At 52.7% G+C, this 20,757-nt stretch overlaps 1 protein-coding gene across 9 annotated transcripts in view; it reads left to right on the top strand.

Moving 5' to 3' along the window:
- The window catches only part of EPS15L1 (epidermal growth factor receptor pathway substrate 15 like 1), a 98,903-nt gene that overhangs the window by 61,302 nt on the left and 16,844 nt on the right, over nt 1-20,757 (top strand). For 4 of the 9 annotated variants that reach the window (XM_059389295.1, XM_059389298.1, XM_059389299.1 and 1 more), the window contains 6 exons: nt 394-444; nt 1,568-1,704; nt 6,170-6,230; nt 7,120-7,202; nt 13,401-13,533; nt 15,721-15,768. In XM_059389295.1, the coding sequence (XP_059245278.1) occupies nt 394-444; nt 1,568-1,704; nt 6,170-6,230; nt 7,120-7,202; nt 13,401-13,533; nt 15,721-15,768 (513 nt within the window). The remainder of the gene's footprint in view (nt 1-393; nt 445-1,567; nt 1,705-6,169; nt 6,231-7,119; nt 7,203-13,400; nt 13,534-15,720; nt 15,769-20,757) is intronic. The other 5 variants (XM_059389296.1, XM_059389302.1, XM_059389297.1 and 2 more) reach the window with 2 other exon arrangements.

The raw sequence follows: 20,757 nt of genomic DNA, 5'->3' as shown, positions 1-20,757 counted from the left end.
GCAGGGGGAGGGCAGTGGGGTGTACCTTTCCAGTGTCATGTCAAATGCGGGGTCGAAGCTCCGCCGGTACGAGAATGGAATCGGCAGCCCTCAGCTTGGCTGTGGGGACCTCACCGTAGCTCTGGGCTGCCTGTGGCTTGAGGCCTAGGGCCACCTGCGGGAGGTGAGAGGGAGATGAGACACAAGTGTCAAGCCTGGCGAGGAGGAGGGGGTGAATTCTGGCTCGCTCCACATTTTCCCCGCCTCCAGCCCATGTCGAGCGCCAACAATACCCCATTTCTATTTGAACGCCTCAACTCAGAAAAGCTGCCTCGGCCAGTGGCTGCTCCCATTTGGATTATGCCAGAGCCCTTTCTGCCATAGAGCTAAACATTCCTCTCTCCTCTAACCTAGGTGACCCATTCCAGAATGACCTCTTCGCAGAACAACAGACAGCTTCGGCAGGTAAAAGCCTTTGTTGGAAAGACTTTTTATTTTCTCACCTTCAGGCTATTTCCAGCCCTAATTCAAGTTGAGGGAAACGGAAAAGCAGCCGCCTGCCAGGCCTCCTATGACAGGACAGCAGGGGGCTTAGAGTCTGAGTGACATTCCGCTCCCCTTCATGGTCAGGCGCCCCTTCTTGCCAACCACACAGCGGCAAGAGAGGGAAAACTAGAAAAGGAGCCCCCCCGGGGCCAGGCAGTTCTTTTAGATGTGCCCACAGCAGCTTGGTCCCTTGTGCCCACTTGTGTCGCACGTGGTAGCATCAGAGGTCCCTGTGTAGCACCTGCCTGCAACGGGGCTTCGGTTTACGGGTGCCAGAAGTGGTGACGGCGGCTGCAGCGTGTTCTGGGAAGGACGGCCATCTGCACTGCCTGGAAGCCTAGTGTCTCGTTCCCTCCTGGTGACGGCAGCTTTGCCCCGTGTCCATTCACTGTGCCTATACTCGCACTTCAGGGGAAGGAACACACTGGGTGCGGTGTTGCGATCCTGCTACCTGGTTATTTATCGACTTCTGAATTTCTCTTTATTTTTTGACTGAGGTGAAATTCATACAAACACAAAATTCACCATTTTAAAGTGACAATTCATTGGCATTTGGTACATTTATAACATACCGTCACCACCTCTGTGTAGTTCTAGAACATTTCCATGCCATAAACAGAATCCTCATCCCATGAGTAGTCACGCCTTTTTCCCCCTCCCCCAGTCCCTGGCAACCACCAACCTGCTTTTTGTCTCTGGATTTAGCCATGTTTTTATTATTAAAATCAGCTTGGTTGGCAGGTGTAATTTACACACAACAAAATTCACCAATTTTAAGTATATAATTAGATAAGTTTTGGTAAATGTGTGCACTTGTGTAAGAGAACATCTCCATCATCCCAGAAGGTTCCCTTGGGCCTCCTACCCCCACCCCCAGGCCCCTGGCAGTCACTGACCTTTTTGCATTATGGTTTTTTCCTTTTGTAGATTTTCATATAAAAGGCATCAGCCATGTGTTCTTTTGTATTTGGGCTCTTTCACAAAGCATAATACTGTTTATTCATGGGGCGTATTTTCCTTCACTTTCCAAAACACCCTCTAGATCCATTCGGAGGGGATCCTTTCAAAGAAAGCGACCCATTCCGTGGCTCTGCACCTGACGACTTCTTTAAGAAACAGACAAAGAATGACCCATTTACCTCAGACCCATTCACGAAAAACCCTTCCTTACCCTCAAAGGTGAGTGACGCTGGGGAGGTATAGAGCTAATTGTGTGTGCTTGTCCCTGTGAGGCTTGTCCCATGGCTCAGGCTGTCACATGCAGTGGGCCGGTGAGCCCATGTCAGGAATACTTGGGTCCCAAAGAGCTCTCTTTTCTGTGCCCCTGTCAATTCAGCTCAGGCCCACTGGATGGCTTCTCTCTTCTATCACCTAACCCCATTGCTGCCCTGTCTCCCAACAAAACTGAAACAAGACAAAGCATCATGGGCTCCCCATGTGCTCCCCACAGCCGCCCTGCCATCTTCCTGGCAGCACTGAAAGTGTGTGAGGCCTTCGCGTGCCCCCTCTACCCCTAGCATCCAGCAAACCGTGTGTCTTGCACGGTGTTAGGCCCAGTGCACTGCACAAAAAAGCGACTCTGTGATTGAGCAGAGAATTCTCATGTCTAGTGAGGGCAGGGTATAGCCTCCCTTCATGTTCCAGGCTGCATCTCTCCCTCCTGCCCGCACATTCCCTGGTTTTCCTCTTCTCCACAGACCAACTGGTCTTTTGCACTAGACCCAGAGCTCCTTGAAGGCAAGGATTAATTTGTAACGTTTCTGTTGATAGTCCCGTCGTGGGATCCCCCTTTCATTTCTGCTACTGATCTATGTGTGTGATCTGTGCTCTTACTTTCTGTTGATCAATTTTGTTGAGCTTGTCCATGAACCAGCTTTTGGCTGTGTTAATTTCCTCTCTTGTTTGCTTCTATTTCACTGATTTCTGCTTTTTTATTATTTCCTTCCTTCTATTTATTTTGGGTTAGTACTTGCTCTTCCATTTCTAACATCTTAAGATTCAACCTTAGACCATCATTTCTAATATAAATATTTTAAAACTACACATTTCACTCTAAGCACTACCTAGCTGCATTCCACACATTTTCCTATGTTGTATCTTCATTGCCCTTTAGTTTGAGATATTTTCTAGTTTCCCTTGTGATTTCTCTGTTGAAGCATGAATCGTTGAAAGTATTGTTTTGTTTCCAGGTGTTTGTTCTTTCCTTCCTTTACATATCTTATAATACTGATTTTTATTAATTAAATTGGTCATTAGAGAACACATTTTGTATGTCTGCAGTCCTTTTGAATTTATTGATATCCATTTTATGGTTTGTGTTGGTGTCCATACCATGTACAATTGAGAAGAATGTTGCTCGTTGTTGTTGGGTGTCAGCATTCTGTAAATGCCACTTACGTCAATGTGGTTGGTAGTACTTTTTGGATTGTTTGTGTCCTTACGGGTTTTGTTTGCTTGTTTTGTAGCTCTACCACTATACCCGTTGCTGAGAGGGAAATGTTAAAGTTTGTGTTTGTGGAATTGTCAATGTCCCTGCTCACTGTGTCAAGTTTTGCTTCATGTGTTTTGAAGCTCTTGTCAGGTGCCTACACATTTATGCTTCTTGTATCACCCTGATGCAGTAACCTTTTTATCATTATAAAAGCTTCCTTTTTTCCTCTGGCAATACCTCCGTCTTGAGATCTGTTTTATCACCTGTTGAAATAGCCTTCCTTCATCCTTCTTATGCTTACTCTTTGCTTCCTATATCTTTTTTTATCCATTTACTTTCAGTCTCCCTGGGTCTTTCTACACAGAGGGTTTTCTATAGCGAGCATATAGTTGGGACTGCTTTTCTTTCCAGCCTGGAAATTTCTGCCTTCAAAATAGAGTGTCTAGTCCATTAACATTTAATGTAGTTATTGATATGGTTAGATTTAAGGCTGCTCTTTTATTATTTCCTTGCTTTTTATCCCCTGTGTTTATTCCTCTGTTCCCTCTCTGCCTTCTTTTAGATTATTTAAATGTTTTCTAAAATTCCATTTTCTAGTATCTTCTGGCTTCTTTTAACTATACCTATTCCTGTTATTTTTTGAAGGTTCCTTTAAGGATTACCATATACACTCTTAAATTTTCGTAGGCGACCTGGAGTTAATATTACATCAGTTCATTTCCAATGTAGAGAATGTGCAACCCTGTAGGTCCATTTGTTCACCTCCCCCCCAGCCAGCAGTGTCTTCTCTCATGTTCTAGTTGTCATAGGAATATATCTAAATATGTCATAAACTCCCTAACACCATCTTGCTTTAATCCATTGTTAAAAGAGATTGTTTTTTAAAGACTTATTTTTACCCAGGTATTTGCCACATCTGTTGTTCTTCATCCTTTTCCTTAAGCCTAAAGAACTTTCTTTGGCATTTCTTATAATATAGGTCTACTTTGTTGTCATTCTTTTTTTTTTTTTTTTTTTTTGTTAAGATTTTTTTTTTTTATTTGTCTGAGAGTGAGAGAGAGAGAGAGAGAGAGAGTGCACACAAGCAGTGGGAGTTGCAGGCAGAGGGAGAAGCAAGCTCCCCATTGAACAGGGAGCCTGATGAGGGGCTTGATCCCCAGACCCTGGGATGATGACCTGAGCTGAAGGCAGCCGCTTAATGACTGAGCCTTCCAGGTGTCCCTTTGTTGTCATTCTAGAAGGGTATCTGTGCCCGATCTAGTATTATTTTTTTTTCCATCCAGCACTTTTAGAATGTTACTCCACTGCCTTCTGGCCTCCCTGTCCTTGAGAAGTCGTGAGTCTCTCAGGCAGTTGTTCCTGCATAGGTATCATGCTGTTTTCCTCTGGCTGCTTTAGCTCTTTATCACTGCTTTTCGATAGTTTGACTGTGAAGCATGTGTATGTGGTTTTCTTCGTATTTAAGCTGTTTGGGGTTTGCCGAGGTCCTTAAATTTGTAAATCAGGTCTTTTACTTGATAAGTTTTTGGCCATTACTTCTTAGACATTTTCTCTCTCTGCCCTGTTCTCTCCTTTCTTGGTGGGATTACAGTTACTTTTCTTTCTTTTTTTTTTTTTTTAAATAAACACTCTATGAATTGTACCTTTTAAGCAGATGGGTTTTTTTTTTTTTTTTTTAAGATTTTATTTATTTATTTGACAGAGAGAGATCACAAATAGGCAGAGAGGCAGGCAGAGGAGGGGGGGGGGAAGCAGGCTCCCCACTGAGCAGAGAGCCCGATGTGGGGACTTGATCCCAGGACCCTGAGGTCATGACCCGAGCTGAAGGCAGTGGCTTAACCCACTGAGCCACCCAGGCACCCTGGATTAAAGTTACTTTTATTTGGAGGTTTTACTACTGGCTCCACAAATCCCTGAGACTCTGTTTTCTCTTCATTCTTTTTTCTTCTTTTTCTGTAGATTGGGTACTTTCTACTGATCTGTCTTCAACCTCGCTTACTTTTTTCTTGATCATCTGTCATTTAGCTGACCTAGTGACATTTTTTATTCTAGATACTATACTTTTTTCAGTTTTTGAATTTCCATTTGTTTCTTTGTATAGTTTCTATTTTTTTCTAAGATCTTCTATCTGTTCCTCCTCTTCTTCTTTTTTTTTTTTTTTAAGATTTTTTAATTTATTTATGACAGAGATAGCAAGAGAGGGAAGACAAGCACGGGGGAGCTGGAGAGGGAGAAGCAGGCTCCCCACTGAGCAGAGAGCCCGACATGGGGCTGGGCTCATAACCTGAGCTGAAGGCAGACCCCTGAAGCCTGAGCCACCAGGCGCCCCACCTATCCATTCCTCTCGAGTGTACTTCCCTTTACTTCATTAAACACAGTCATTCCTGCTTCAAAGTCATCCTCATCAAAGAATTCTAAAACATCTGGGTCCTCTTGCGATTGGTTCTATTGATTGTCTTTTCCCTTGAGAACTGGCTGCAGGTTTTTCTGGTTTTTGTTATGTTGCATGATTTGAAGACATATCCTGTGAACCGTGAGTGCTCCCTCATGGTGACGGGCTGCTGCTGTGTGCCTAGAGCCCAGGTGGTTCAGTTTCAGCAGGCAGTTGACTCTGTGAGGCTCCACTGCACACTCACTTTCTCTCACCTGTAGTGGCATGCCTGTGACCTTAGCTATAGCTGCGTTCAGTCTCCCCTCCCTCACATGGTACTGGGGTCAGCCCTTCCCTTGAGCAGAGCTTATCATGAAATTTTGGACTCCTAGTCTCTGCCTCTCCCTTTCCCATGACTGTGGTTGTCCCAGACCACCATCCTCTGGTCTTTAGCCAGAAAGACAGGGAGTCTTTTGTTGGGGTCTAGCCTTCCGAAACCCTCAGATTATAGCTGTTGAGACAGAAGGCTCAACCTGTGCTGTTGGCCCCTGCCAACTTGGACTTCTGGACTTCTGGCTCACTTCTGAACCTTCAGGTGGTTGCTTAAGTTTACTTTTTTTTTTTTTTTTTTTTTGCATTTGTCCAGAGTTTATAGGTCTGCTCAGCAGAGGGGGTTGGTCTGTTGGGATTTTACTCCACCAGCATTTAGCCAGAGTCATCTTCTCGTCCTCACGGCCAGCACCAGATTCCGTGTACACAGATGGCGGGAAAGTCCGTGGTTGGACGACGGCTGGGTGAACACATGAACTGCTTCTTACTCTTCCCTCTCTCCTTTCACTCAGCTCGACCCCTTTGAATCCAGTGATCCTTTTTCGTCCTCCAGTGTCTCCTCAAAAGGATCAGGTGAGACTGATGACTTATTTTCCTTCTGCCTCTCCCCCAGCCAGACCCAGTTCCTGCTTTTGTTTCCAAAGCTGTGTGTCCTCAGAGTTCATGTCATTAGTCAGTGGCACCCATACCCTCGCCTGAGGCACTGTGACCAAAGCCAGCTCCCCCAGCTGCTCATCTTTCCAAAAATGAAGGTTGGGGGCAGGAATTCAGTCAATGATAACACCAGTGTTCCTGGTTATCTTTACTCATTTCTTTGTACAGATCTTTGATTTGTACCTTCAGATCTTTTTTCCTAAAAGAATCCAAGTTTGACTGAGGGTCCTGGCTTGTGCATTAAATGAAGGGGGAGCATTTGGGTCCCCCCCCTTGCTTTGGGGGAACAGGCCCCACTTGGACCTGCTGCCTTGACTAGCAGCTCGTGCTCGTTGGTGATAGAGTTTGGGTTCATAGGTGGGCGCGGGGGTTATGCAGGCAAGCCGTCCCACTGAAGGAGAAATCTTCACAAAACGCGCCTGCAGACAACCTCCCTGCATGCATGGCATGGGTGGTGGGTCGCTGCAGACCTGCACCTCTCTCCCCGACCTAGGACAGCAGCCCACTGCCCGTGAGCAGTGCTGGCTAAAAATACAGATAGGGGGCACAGTCGCTGTGGCTCAGCCTGAGGTGGCCATCGTGGTGAGAGGCTTCTAGCCGGGCCGCACCAGGCACGAGCCAAAGTGGGTTGGGGGCAGGGAGGCCATGTTGAGGAATCGCATCCAGGTGTACAACCCTGGCCAGCAAATCCTACCTCCTGGGATGTCCCGTGCTGGCGGCCGTGCACTACTGAGAGGCTGCACTCCCCTGCCCCTGGGTGTGTTCCGTGGATGCCCCGTAACTCTGCCTCTGTTGGTGCTACTTGCAGGTCCCTTTGGAACCTTAGATCCCTTCGGAAGTGGGTCCTTCAATAATGCTGAGGGCTTTGCCGACTTCAGCCAGATGTCCAAGGTAAAGCCCCTCCTACAGAGCACGTGCGTCTCTGCCAGTGTCTTTGTGCCTCTTGTCGTGGTCGTGTCGTGAGTGGCCAGGTGTGATTGTTAGCACCACGTGTGTATCTCCTGGCACCTGTCAGATGCATCCTCATGTGCGGTCATGAGCCGGCAGGCGGAGTCTAGAAAATGTGTGTGGTTGTGATCAGTTCCATTTCCCTTCCTCTGAGTGAAACTACCAGGGCTCTGCATCCCTTCACGAGGCCCACATGTCGCTCCCCCAGCCCTCCTGGTGTTGCCAGATCTCAGGCAGTAGAGCTGTGGCTGCGCGGTCTCAGAGGAGGTGGCAGGCACAGGGGTCTCAGGAGGGGGACTGGGGGGCAGGCCCGGTGTGCCGGCAGCTGAGGCTGGAACTGTCTTCCCCAGGTTGGAGGCGGGAGGCGTCCATAGAAAGTGGGCCGGTAATGTAAGTGGGAGCTGCCCAAGACAACCGGAGAAGGGTTTGGAAAGCAAGGGCTAGGTTCTGTGAAAAGATATACGAGTGTAAAGGGAGCTGTCCAAGACAGATGGTGTTCCCGCAGTTGTTGGGCTGGGCAGTATCAGTGTGGCCACTGTTGTAAATACAGCCTCAGATGGAGTTGAGGTCCTTTTGGGTGGAGGGGCTGGGGGAAGTATGGCTAGAAAGCTAAATCTTCAACGTAGCAAGAGGTCAGTCAGTAGATCTTGTCCAAAATGGACAGGTCAGGAAATAACAGTAGAAGCCCAAGATTGCAGAGGTAAATCCCAGAAGAAACTGCTGAGAAGTCTAAGGCGTCGGCCGTGGTGAGTGGGAAAGGCAGTGGTCTAAGAGTCTGCTGCTCTTTGTTACAATCTTTAGTGTCCTCTGCTTTTGAGCATGAGTACGTATTTCTTTGATAAGTATTTTTTGATAAGTACGTATTCCTTTGCTTTAAAGGAATGCAACCTTAGGTGTGCCCCATGTTGGCCTCCGGCCCGTCCCCAGGACCTATTCGTGCTCTCCGGCTTCTTGGCTACCCCTGAGGCAGGTGAGAGCCTCATGGAGCACAGCCTGTGGCCAGTGTCCTGCTTTCTTTACTCACCCCACCAGGATTCAGTATCCACTGCGCTGGCCTGGGTACCATCAGCATGGTGGGCGTGGCCACAGGCAGGAAACAGTCCCCATCCCTCATCTCACCTCTCAGGGAGGCTCAGAAGCCAGATGTTGGAGAGGGACCTGGGGAGGGACTCTCCTAAGCATATGGGAACTGAGCGTCCGCGACAAGGAGTCACTTGCTTCTGGCCCCCTGCCAGCCCCTGCTGGACGTCCCCACCCTGCCATCTCCTTGATGCATCCTGCCTGCTGGCTCTGTATTCACTCAGCCTGACGGGCACACACTTGTCTGGGCCCTCGGCACTTGTGGTGAACCGGGGTGATTGTGGCGCACGGCTTTGAGCAACATGTGAGATTCTGTTTAGGTTTTCAAAGAAGCACGTGAGCGTACATTGTCAAGGTAGCAAATCCAGCTTCTGGCCAGAGAATGTTTGCCTTTCAGCTGTGGTAGGAGGGAGTCCAGAGGGGCTGGTATAGCCACCTCTCTGATTCCAGTGCCTGGAGGGAACGAGCCTGCCTCCTCGGTGCGGGCACACTGTGACTCAGATGGTCGGGTCGCGGTCTGGGATTGGCCCGAAGGCACCAGGGCGGGAGGTCTGCTCACACGTTTGCCTATTGCTTGGTGGCTGTTACACGTGCTGTTGCTCCTCGAGTGGAGCTGTGTGTCCTCTGCTTCCGTCCCTGCTTAGCAGGCAGGAAATCAACTCCTGAAATCAGAGAACTTGTGCCACATGGTGGCAGCAGTCCCCAAATGAAGGGGTCTGCATGGGCTGCCCCAGCCACGAGTGGGCCCTCTTCCCTCTGCCCTCTCCTTTCAGGAGGCTGGCTCCAGCGGCAGAGCCTGGGAGAGTTGCCAGGGGCCAGGGCTGAGCCCAGGACAATGGTATGGGCGCAGCCCTGGTTTTGAGAGGTGCGCTGGTACAGGCTGCCTGGGCTGGTGGAGGCCTGCGCGGGGCAGCCAGTCTTGGGGGGCTCCGCACAGCAGAATGGCCAGGCCTCTCTCTTCCAGGCAGTCTCTGAGTGTCCTGGGGCTGCTGCGACCCCCGGAACTAGGTGGTTCAGAGCCCAGCCCTGCCGTCTTTCTGCCTGTTCTAAGCTAACATTGTGCTTTTCCTCTGACTCGGCTTCCCTCTCCTTGTCCGCGTGTCCCTCGATCAGGCTGCACACACATGTGCACTTATGACTTAAGAGCTGGTGGCCCCTTCCTGTTCGTGGCGCCGGGCGGGACAGAGCTGGACGGGGCCGTGGAAAATTTGTCTCGGGCGCTCCTTTGTTTGGTTTCCACGCTCCTGTCAGCGCCTGATGTGCCACTTGTCCGGTGGAACACCGAGCCCTAACCTTGTCGGTCTGTTTTTCCCTTTGGTTCCCTTTCTGTTTTTCAAGAAAAACACCATGTGTATAAATAAAATGCTGAAGGAAATGAAAGTAAAGAGGCAAGAAGGCTTTCTTTCTTTCTTTTTTCTTTTCTTTTTTTTTGGGGGGGGGCTTCTTGGTTCTATGTTTTCTTTTGCTAATGTTTTTTACATCACCAGCTTTTCCCCATCAGAGTGGGGTAGCAAGGTGATGCACACTGCGCCCTTTCTTAACTCCAGCCTAAACCGGGGTCCTCCTCTGCCTGGCGGTGCTGCTTGTTTCTGACAGCCAGTGAGCTGGTTCAGGAGCTTCTTTGGGCTTGTGCTCGAAGTGGAGGTCCCCCCATACCTGCAAGAGAGGTTTTGTTTGTTTGTTTTTTGTTTTTAAAGACCCTATTAATCTGTCACCTTGCTTTAGGAACAAATTCTGAACATCTGAGAATAAAAACAAGACTCAAACATAAGGATTCCACCCCTATCCCATGAAAAAAAGCTATCTCCGCTCTATCTCCTTGGCCGGTTGGCAGGGCCTTTCCAGTTGTTTCTCCAATGGTGTTTAAAGCTATGCATTCCCATTGAGGGCTGTTTCTTAAAAGTGGAGAGTTGCTTGCTTTAAACCAGCTCTTCAAACTGTGAACCCCAAACATGTTCCTCTTAGAGCTGCTTCTTATAGTGGCTTTTCTCATATTTTTTCTTTTTCTTCTTCTTTCTTTCTTTCTTTTTTTTTTTTTTGAGCACACTTGACGCTGTGCCAGCCCAGAGAGCCCCTGCCGGCTTTACTGAAACCCTTCTAAAAATAGCCACTTTCCCTGAAGCTGTAGCCTGAGGAGGAACGAGTCAGGTCCCAGAGGAGGCCTCTTGGGAAACCTGGAGTCATGAAAAGTGGGATTCGGAAATGACGTGGGCTTGGCGGTCAGAAGGGCTACAGCTCCCAGTCACGGGGAGAGTGGCCTTTATGGTTGGAGCCCTGTCACATCGGAGCGAGCCCACCAGCTCAGTGGGTTTGAGCACAAGAGAGGGGCAGAGAGTCAGCCTGGCGGTATGTGGTCCAGGCTGCAGCCTGTGGGCTATGGGGACTCTATGTGGGGTGTGTCCAGAGGGCTCTGGGCGCCACTCTGCACCCCTTCCCCAGAGCTGGTGTGTTCCTGAGCCCTAAGACAAAGACTGGCATCCGTGGGGGGCCTTCGGGCTGGTCGCGCATCGTCTTGGCTAAGAAATGGGTTTTGATTCCTGCCTGCTTGTCTCAGGTCCGGCGGGAGATACGTGAGCCCGTCTTCTGGTCCGTGAGTGGCAGAGGCAGGAGCAGAGCTCACATGCCCTCCCAGCTCGTTTGTGCACTGCCTCGTCCCCATTCTTCCCCAAACTGCAGACCCTCAACCACCATTCTAAAGCTAAGCTGTGACTCCAAACTTTGTCTCTGCTCCCACGCCATCTCCCCCTGGGGTAAAGTCTGTGGATAACAGCAAGCAAGGGGCATAAAAGATCGGTAGCTGTCGGTGGCATCTGCGGATTTTTACAGGCATCTAAAGGAATTCCGGTCATGTCCACATCCTTGGCATGATAATAATCGGGCCATCTTTGTGCTCTGCAGTCGGGGTGCCCTTTGGAGCAGTTTACACGTGACTTGGTTGCATTTTTGCGGCAGCCCAAGGGCTACGGTGTGTCATTAATGGTCATTTCACAGATGAGGACACGGAGGTATGGAGCAGTTAGTAGTTCTGGGGCTGGGACTCCAGACCCTAACCCTGACCACTGTGCTCTGCAGCCTGGCTGGGCAGATGTTCCAGAAACTGGAGCTGCAGGATTTTCAGAGACTCCCTGAGTTTTGTACCTTAAAGGACAAGTGTCCACAGAGCCCAGAGGAGGGAAGCAGTAGCCATGGAGGGAGGCGCCTCCTTGTCCTACCACGGTCGTGCCAGCCCCATTGGCCTCTCTTCCTCAGAGCTTCCTGGGGGACAGCATGGTCTTGGCAGGGAAACGAGTCTTGCTCATCTGTCCTGCATCTTCCTCGCAGCTTTCTCTGGCCCGCTGAGCCCTCGGCCAGCTCTGCCTGGAAAAGGCCCCAGACCTACCTCAGGGGGTGGGCTGCCAGCAGCAGAGGGCAGGGCCCAGGAGCCTTAACCCTGGAGGCAGACAACGTGGGTTCCTACCCTGACTCTACCACTGAGGTGCTGTATGACTGCAGGCTGCATCTCATCTCTGTGCCTCAGTTTCCTTGTGTGTAAAATGGCGGTGTTGTTGGAACAGAGGTGAGATCAGCTCAGAGCCAGCATTTCCTGCCCTAGAGGTCCTGGGCGCTGCTAGAGTTGAATCAGGGTGCCCAGTAGGATGCCCAGCTGCCTCTCCAGGCCCCCTCCCTCTCACTGAGGGCTGGCCCCCTTGTCCCCACCTGAGATTAGTATCTACAGCTGTAACTGAGGCATAGTTTGCCACATGCATGCCCTGGTAACCAGATTCCGGGGGGTGGGGGGCGCATCCTGTGACCGGATCCTAGTGGAGGGGGGCCTGAGCTGGCATATCTGTGGCTTATCTCCCTGCCAGTGGGGGTTTGTTGTGCCCAGCGCTGTGCTGGCTTTCAGGGTGGGGGGTGCCCATGGAGACCAGTCATAGCCCGCCACAGGCCCAGCCAGCAACTGTGCTGACCCGTCACCTGGGCCCATTCACGGCAGACCCAGCCAGGTTGGGGGGGCACGTGCTTGCCCACGGTGACCTGTGTCCTATGGAGTCTCATCAGGATGTCAAGTGGGCACAGTTAGCAGGAAGGGGTGTCAGAGCTCTAGGGGGTGGGAGTGAGATCTGGTCTGAGGAAAAGAGGGGGCTTCGGGAGGATGGGGTAGACTGAGCTCCCCAGCCAGAGATGCTGTGTCCGTGGGGCCCTGGAGACCAGGGTGCAAGGGGTTCCAGGGACTGGGGAATTGTTGAGGGTATGGGGCAGCTACAGAGATGAGATGGGAGAATTGGGTAGTGGGGGCTCTGATGAAGGCCCTGTGTGCCTTGAAGAGTGCTCCAGAGGTTAGCTGTGGGTGCTGGGGCTCTCGAGTGCTATGCACCCGCCTGTCCTCTCTGCCCGTACAGCTGCCCTGCATCTGTCTCTTGCTGGGGTGACATGGGTCTGATTTGCACTTGGTGGGAGCAAGGGTGGAAGGTCCAGGCTGGAGGAGCCCAATGGAGGCAGCCAAGGGTGTGCCGACAGGACTGGGAGTGGGCTCCAGCCGGAGTCATGTGTAGCGGCAGCACCCGTGGACCACGTGGGGGTGCGGAGGTGATCTGCTGCCATTCTGACCCAGTGCCCGGACCCGCCCGTCACTGACTGGGGGCAGCAGCCACATGGGCTGGTGCTCAGCCCAGAGGTGGCACAGAGAGGGGTCTGTGACCAGCGCGAGGGTGAGGGTGGGGCCCCTCTCTGAGGGGCCCAGGGAATTCTGGGGTCAGGAAAGACTTGCGATCCCTGTGTGGCAGTGGCGCATGTGGGAGGGGACGCCCCTCACGTGACAGAAGCCTGTTGAGGTGCAGGGCGGCTCTCGCCTGCTCTGTGTTGCTGGCTTGTCCCTCCCAGGCCAGAGGACCCTGGTGTTGAGGGTAGAGGAAAGCAGGGTCTTGTGAGAGATCTGGGCCTCCCTGGGGGCCCCGCCGTGGAGCCCAGAGGGTTGGGGGCCTCGCTGAGGCTCTCGGTACTTGAACGTTGGCTGAATGGACATCCGTTGCCTCCATTTTAATGATTATTTTTGCCTCTCTTTCGTGTCCTCTTTTACAGCCCCCAACTTCTGGTCCTTTCACCTCCTCCTTTGGAGGGGCAGGATTCTCAGATGACCCCTTTAAAAGTAAACAGGACACTCCCGCTCTGCCTCCGAAGAAACCTGCTCCTCCACGGCCTAAACCGCCCAGTGGTCAGTACGCTTTCTTCTCTCGCAGCCGCCCACCCACCGCCAAAGGACGGCGCGGGGAGGGGGACTCAGGGCTTCTCTGTTTACCAGCCCAGAGTGGAGCAGATGCCGGGGGGCCCGCACTCCGAGCACAGGATCTCCCTACTGCATAGTGACCTGGGTCCTCATGTGGTGTGTGCCTGGGGCACGCCTCCCATCCCACCCACCTTCACCCAGTCCTGGGGGCCCCGTGGTTTCTGGCTCAGTGAGGGCCTCCAGGGTGGTCTCCAGAAGGCCCAGGGCTTGGCCCTTGTGGCAGTGAGAGCTGCTGCATGGCCTCTGGCGGGGTGTGTAGTCAGGACCCTGTGACCCTTCTGGCCTCCCCTAACCTGAGCTTTTTCCCAAGTTGGCTGAGGCTACCCTCTCAATCCTGTGCCTCCCTACTGGTTAAGGACTCAGAATGGGCTTGGGAGTGGGGTCTTCTTTGGCTGTGTTTGCTGTAAGAGGAGGCAGATGGCTCTGGGCTACCTTCTGCTTGGCTCCTACTGGATGTCTCTCCAGAGAGCTCCAAGCAGGGGGCTCACTGCAGACCTCACTTCTCCTGGCTGTGTCTGGTGCCACCCGATCTCTCTTGATCTTGGCCCTGGGGCCCTGCTCTGAGGAGAGGGCCCAGGTGTCCCCCTGAGGATGCTGAGGACTTCAAGCTTTTGCAGGGCCTCCTATGATGGCCACAAGCTGACAAGCCGGGCTGCCAGGCTCGAAAGGAGAAAGCTGTCGCTTTAAGTGGGCCCGGGATTCATCGCAGTTTCCCAGCTCCTTGATCCGCTCCTGCTCACTGTTTTCTTGGTTCCCCAGCTCCAGGCAGTCTGACCCGTGCTGTCTTGAGACTAGGGGTGGCCATAGAAGATGCACATGCTCTCTTGAAACCTTGGTCCCGCCTGAGCTAGCTTCTGCCCTTCAGTTGGCCTAGGGCTCCACTTGGTGGCCCATGGAACTCTCTAGTCATAGGGTGTCATGGGTTCTAGGCCCTCCGGTCATCCTACATGAGGTCCACCTGTTGAAGTCCTCTTAGTAGAGATGAATGGAGGGGAAGTTATTTTTTAGAGGCTGCCTACTCTATCCTGTCGGCTGGGCCAGCCAGGGCTTTCTTTCAGGAGGATGGGAGCCCTGCCTTCGGTGCCCACTCTGGCAGCTCTAAGGGGACACCCCTGACAGTCTCCTAATGGAAGGGCATCAGGCCTCCACACTCTGCCTGAAAGATGGGGGCCGAAGCATGTGCACATGTGCCTGCATACCCACGCACACTTGGGGCGTGGGTTCATGCTTATGTGCAGATGTGTGTGCACACGTGCTCAGGCAGTGCTCACATGTGCAGACATGTGCACACATGTGCACATGTTCCCATGCATCCTCGCATGCACACACTCTCACAGTGCTTACACGCACCTGTATGCACACTGCACGTGCCCACACGTTGTTGTGTAAAGTACACACACACACATGCGCACACACAGAGCGACATAGTCATTGTCAGGCCTCGGGGAAGTTCTCCCCACGCCAGCCAGCAGGTGCAGAGCTTCATGCTCAGGGTTTCTTGGAAACTCTTACTTGAGCTTCCTCCCCTTCCTTGAACCAGTGTTGAGTCTGCTTTTGAACTTGCCTGTCACCATCCCCTCTGCCTTGTATTGCCCTCTGCAAGCCTCCCAACCACATTTTCGCTGCTGCTTTTAGGGTATCATGGACTTACAAAGCAGAAAAGCTATCCTAGTCTTGGAAGTCTTGGGCCTGTACCCTGGGGAGTCTTGGGCTGCTTTGCTCTTGGCTTTGGGCCGCTGCACCCTTGCTCTGCCATGGCTGCTGAGGTGCCAGGTGCCCCAACTCTCCTCGTCATATCCACGGACCTACAGGGTTTCCTAGCCAGACCTAGTAAGACCCACAAGGTAGGACAGGCACTGGGATGCTCTCCTCAGAAGAGGAAAGGGAAGTGAGAGAGGTCGCGTGGGCCACCCACTGTCATACAGCACAGTGCAGCAGGGCCAGCCCTGGACTTCTCCACCCCCATCTAAGCTGTGACGAGAATCAAACCAAGAGGTTCAGAGTTCTCACAGGTTCTGGAAGAATGGTGGGTGCATGTGCAGTGTGTAATCTGTAAGTGACCACAACATACCTGCATTGAGGTCTAAATGTGTCTCGTCTGATTCTCTTACCTAGAAGCAATGGCTGATCAGAAAAACTCTGCGCTGTACACACTGCTGGGTGGTAGGTACAGATGGTGTGGTGACTGTCGTTTGAGCAGCTTCCAGTGGTGGCTCTGCTGTGATTTCATACTAACCTCTAACAACATGGAAATGCTGGCCATTCAGACGCGCACCCCACGCGTGATGTCTGACCCAGCAGTTGACCTTTTAATGAGTTGCATCTGGCGGGGAGGCATTCAGTTCTCTGGGGGATGCACAGGAAGGTATCTGCCCCACACTCTGCTCTGATGGAGGGAATCGAGGCCCAGCTGTGCACGCTGCCCTCCCCCTCTGCGTCCACGCCGCACAGAGCGAGACTGCTTAGGCCCCGGACTCGGCCAGGAGTTAGCTGGTTGTTTGCAGGATGGGTCAGCAGGTGAGCTCGGGAGGAAGTCCTGCTCAGAGTACAACTCTTATTTTCCGGGCTGCTTAAGATAGGAAACAACCAGGTATGGATGTCCACGTTGTGTTGTTTTGTTGTTTTGCTTTTTAAGAAAGTGAAGTCCAACAGTTTGAAAGTGAGAGAATGGATTGTGCTTCTTTGCTCTTCTCACTAACCTGGCCTTTTCCCACATGGAGAGGCCCCGTGGCCAGCATGCCGTGGGGGCCGTCACCACCTGGGACTGCCACCTGATCACACTCGGGTTTTCCTGGCATGCAGAGGGAGCTGTGGCCCCCGTGTGGCTGAGTGGGGAGAAGGCAAAGTGGGTACCCTGCTGCCAGGGGCCCCGTGGCCCCGATGATGGAACCATGATCCCATGGAGCTCTGAAGTGGATGGTCCAGACTGCTTGGTGGTAAAGGGTTTTTTCCTAGACCAAACATGCAACTCCTACTGGCACTCACAGAAACCAAGAGGGAGGGATGGCTCTCCTGGAGTCTCTAGAATGCTGCCAGGAGCCAGTGCCTGGAGGTGGCTCCGATGTGTGAGGCCACTAGAACCCAGGAAGGTTGCTGGATCTGGTTCAGTCCACATCTCTGGATGCTGGAGCCAGGGCCTCCTGGTCTGGCGCTGCCACCTTCTCCTTGAGGGGCTCTAGGCAGGCGTCTCAACCTCACCAAGCTCGGTTTCCCGGACTGAACATGGGACCAGCTCTGGCCTAGCAGCTGGGCGTGTGGGCAGAGCGCCTTGCATGGTGGCTACTCGTGATACGGTGTGTGTGACTTGTGTCCCCATCCCGTCCCTCGGGTCCCGGGACTAAGACATGGGTCCTCCTTCCGCAAGTGTCTTTCCCAGGGGCAGACAGAGGCTGGGTCCAAGGCATCCACGTGCATGCAGGGAGTTACCAGGGGGCCCTTTTCCCCACGAGATGGCAGTTTGGCAGACATCTTTGCAGTTGAGAAAGTCAGAGCATAGGTAGTTGGCCCTCAGAGAGGGCTCCAGGGTCCTCGTTGGGGAAGCTCAGCTTGTCTCAGCATGTCTGGGACCACATGCACGTTTGGGATGAGTCCCGCATGGTTTCTTCCATCCTACTTCTCGTACACTGCGGCCTGCCGTTTTCACATTCTCTAGGCACTGTTTCTGTTTGTTTTTAAAAACATGACTGAGGTTTACTTGATGTGTGATAAACTCACGTGTGTTAAACGTTAGCCCGTGCAGTCCCGGTGGGGAACCCTTCCCCTGGGAACCTCACCAAGTGTCCCTGTTGCAAGAGTTCTGGTGGCGTGCCTGGGGGACCAGAGTAGCCCTCTGCTGGCCCTCTGTTTTTAGTGCTCAAGATGGGGTTTTCTCTTGCTCCGAGCCAGAATGTGTACCCTCAGGGACCATCTGGGACCACCCTCTGGGGACATACCCGGAGCTCCAATGTCTGCACTATTGTCTGTGCTTGGAGCTGTTTTCTAGAAAGGTCTATCAAGGTATTTGGTCACCAGCAGGTGCCTATTCAGGGTTGAGAGAATTGCAGATGCAAAACAGGCCCCACTCGCAGCCTCCGAAACCTGTCAGTTGAAGCTGGCCCTGGCACACCTCCCCCAGGTAAACAATGGTGTATTTTCTGCAACGGAACAGAGACCGAGATCAGTCAGAGCTCACCGCTGAAGAGTTTCTAGGTAAAAGTTGTTGATTTGCAAAGGGAGAAACAGATTTTTTTTAAGGGCAGGAAATGGCTGTGTGGGTGTCAGTGATTGGGCGTCCGCACCCTGGCGACAGATAGCGGGATCCTGCGCCCGGCCCCACCCTTGCCACTTCCTGCGAGTGCAGCCCTGCGTTCGGGCCCTGCAGCGCCCGGGTGACACCAGCTAGCGGGCCTTCACCGCTAACCAGCTAGTCACCTTTAACCTCTCCGCAATTTATTACCCTTTTATTACTGCTAATGACCTTTTCACCTCCAGAATAAAGCCATGCACAGGCCTGGGGTGTCTTTTTTGCCCCTCTGCTCCCTCCCCTCCGCACTTCCAACGAGCACAGGTAAACGAGATAGCATTTAATCCATGTCCTGTTTGTGTCAAAAGATTTAAAAAAAAAAAAAAAATTCTGTCTCCCCTAGAACGTGAGTCCCCTCCCACACCTGAGTGTGGATGCGCACAGGGTGACCGCGGCTTCTGGCTTCGGGTGCTTTTCTGGTTGCCGCCCACCCACAGGCAGGCCGTTGTGGGGGAGCTGCCCTGCGGAACCTGGGCTTGGAGGGAGCCTGGCGGCCCCCCCGCAGCCCCCGCCCATGTTCATGCTCAGCGCTGCGGGGCCAGGCTGAAGGCGAGACGGGGCTGGCGGACCTTCGCCCGTGTGGGTCCCGACCTCTTGTTTGTGCTCAGGATCCACTTTTAAAATGGCTTCTCCAGTTGAGCCGTGCGGTTAGCACCTCAGCCTTAAACTTAACTACTTTAATTCCGTTCCCACGATGATTTCAAAGAGATAATTCGGTGGGTACATGTGAAGCTCTAGAACGGGACAAGAGCAGTTCACCGCCATCTCAAGAAGCCTGGAAAATCCCAGTACTTGCTGGCCAGCCAGGGTTGGGGTGCTCCAGCGGAGTCCCTGGTGCCCAGCCCGGTAGGGGCCGCCTTTCCTGCCCGCCGCCCCCACCAGCTGGGAGGGGAGAGGTGGGTCTGTGTCTGGCCTGGCGGTGATGCCCTGACAGCTCTAGCTCGCTGCCGGAGCTGCTCCCAGCAGAGGGAGAAACACCCCTTTCCTCTCGGCTTCTTCCTTTTGAAATGCCTGGAGGCAGACTGTTCTTTGGGCTACATGTCTACTGCACAAAGTCGGTGGAGTTTGAAAATAGAAGCATTTGCTTATCTTAGCACACGCCCACCCTCCTGCACCTAGGAGGAAAGATTGAGTGGGAGTTTGGTGACACAATTGTTACCTGGCGTTCAGTGGCTTAGGGTCCTAGAGCAGAAGAATCAGAGCTTGGCCAGCCAGGCTCCTGGGGGGCTGTGGGGCCTCAGGGTGGGGTGCAGGCATCCTGCATCTGCACACAGCTGTGAAGACACAGGAGCTGCCACCCTGCGCCTGCCTGCGTCCCCTCCCTCGCCATCTCCCGTGCCTCCTGCACCTGCTGCCACACCTCCCCCTTGCCCTTGGTTCCCCCTGTAGCAAGGTGAGGGAGCCGAGGAAGAAGTGCCCAGCATGGCCCCTACTTTTCCACGGTCCCTCATGCCTTCGTTGCTCAGATTTAAAGGCCCTGTCAGCCCCCCTCCCTCCGCCGTTGTCTGCTGAAGAACAGCACGGGCATATGCGTGGGACGGACGTGTGGGGCGTGGGGGCGCAGTCTGGCCACACAGAGAGCAAGAGTGGGGGGGCCCTGCGTTCTGTGACAGGCTCTTCTGACTCCTTCAAAGCTGCCCCCACAACAGGAGGGAGCTCCTGGTGGGCTCTGCAGCCCCTTTGCACGCACGCCTCCTAACGGTCCTTCTGACCCGCCACGTGACACTCTGGTGATCTTGTCAAATGTGGGTACGACGCCTTTGTGCCTGCGCAGAGGTGGCGCGTTGGCAGCCTTGGAGCTCCTCTGTAGGGAGGAACAAAGGCTGGGCCACCATGTCCTGTGGCGCGGACCCAGGGCTCTCCCCATGTGGCTGCCGTATAGCTACATGTGTCTCCCTGTCGCCCCAAGGTGCCCTGAGCCCCCAGGATAGGGGCAGGGCAGGTCGGCACACAGGGCTGCTCTGGCAGAGTGTGTCGAAAGCAAAAATCAAAGAACAAATGAGATTTTTGAAAAAACAGCTGTGAGACCTGCAGTCCATATTGCTTTTGTTGTAACAGCTGATTTGGGATTTGTAAATTCATTCGTAAGTTACGAACTCCCCTCCCAGTTTTCACTCAGACCCCAAAGAGCCTTTTGTTGAAACTTTCAAAATGCTTCATTTCTCATATCCCAAAAGTCTCTTGAGGACCTACAAGAAAGGCTATTTTTCTCCCTCTTTTTCTCCTCTCTCTCGTAAGGGTGGGATGAGCCCACCACCTCCACGGGGCTCATCACCCAGCTCATTTCCATGACCTTTGACCACCATCGACACCACAGAGGCTGAAAAACATATCCGTGGTGGAGATGCCTGGTGGATAATAGTAAATATTTGTTCAGCTTTTCTCCACAATTCAGTACCAAACCTCATCCTGTTCCCTTAATGCATTAAGCAGATTTTCTTAAAATTCAGTAAATATTTTTAGTGGAAAATCTCAATGCTGTGATGGTGGGGACCTCAGATTTTATCTGCCAGGGCTGTGCTACTTGGCACAGCTTTGATCTGCCGGGTTTGCCTTCCCTCACATGTGCATCAGCAAGAGCGAGCAGGGCGGGCGTCTGCAGGACTCCTCGCTTGCAAGCCGTTAGATGGCCCCGCGCATCGCATTTGGAGAAATTCGCCCCCCTCGCTCGTCTTCCGTGGCCCACCGTAGGCGAGAGCCGGAGGGAAGCACCGATAACGTGTTGGTGAAAAGTAGTCTCTTTCAGTAAAAGATTCCCAAGTGATTATAACTTTGAAAGGTTGTTCTCTGGACAGCCTGCTCTCTCTCTCTCCCCGTGTCCCCCCTCCCTCCCCCCAGTTAAACTTTTCTGCCAAGCGGCAGGGGGGCAG

The sequence above is a fragment of the Mustela nigripes genome, chromosome 2 (assembly GCF_022355385.1).
Source record: "Mustela nigripes isolate SB6536 chromosome 2, MUSNIG.SB6536, whole genome shotgun sequence".
Classification (NCBI taxonomy): domain Eukaryota; kingdom Metazoa; phylum Chordata; class Mammalia; order Carnivora; family Mustelidae; genus Mustela; species Mustela nigripes.
Note: the sequence above shows the minus strand (reverse complement) of the source record. Positions and strands in the feature narration are given on the sequence as shown.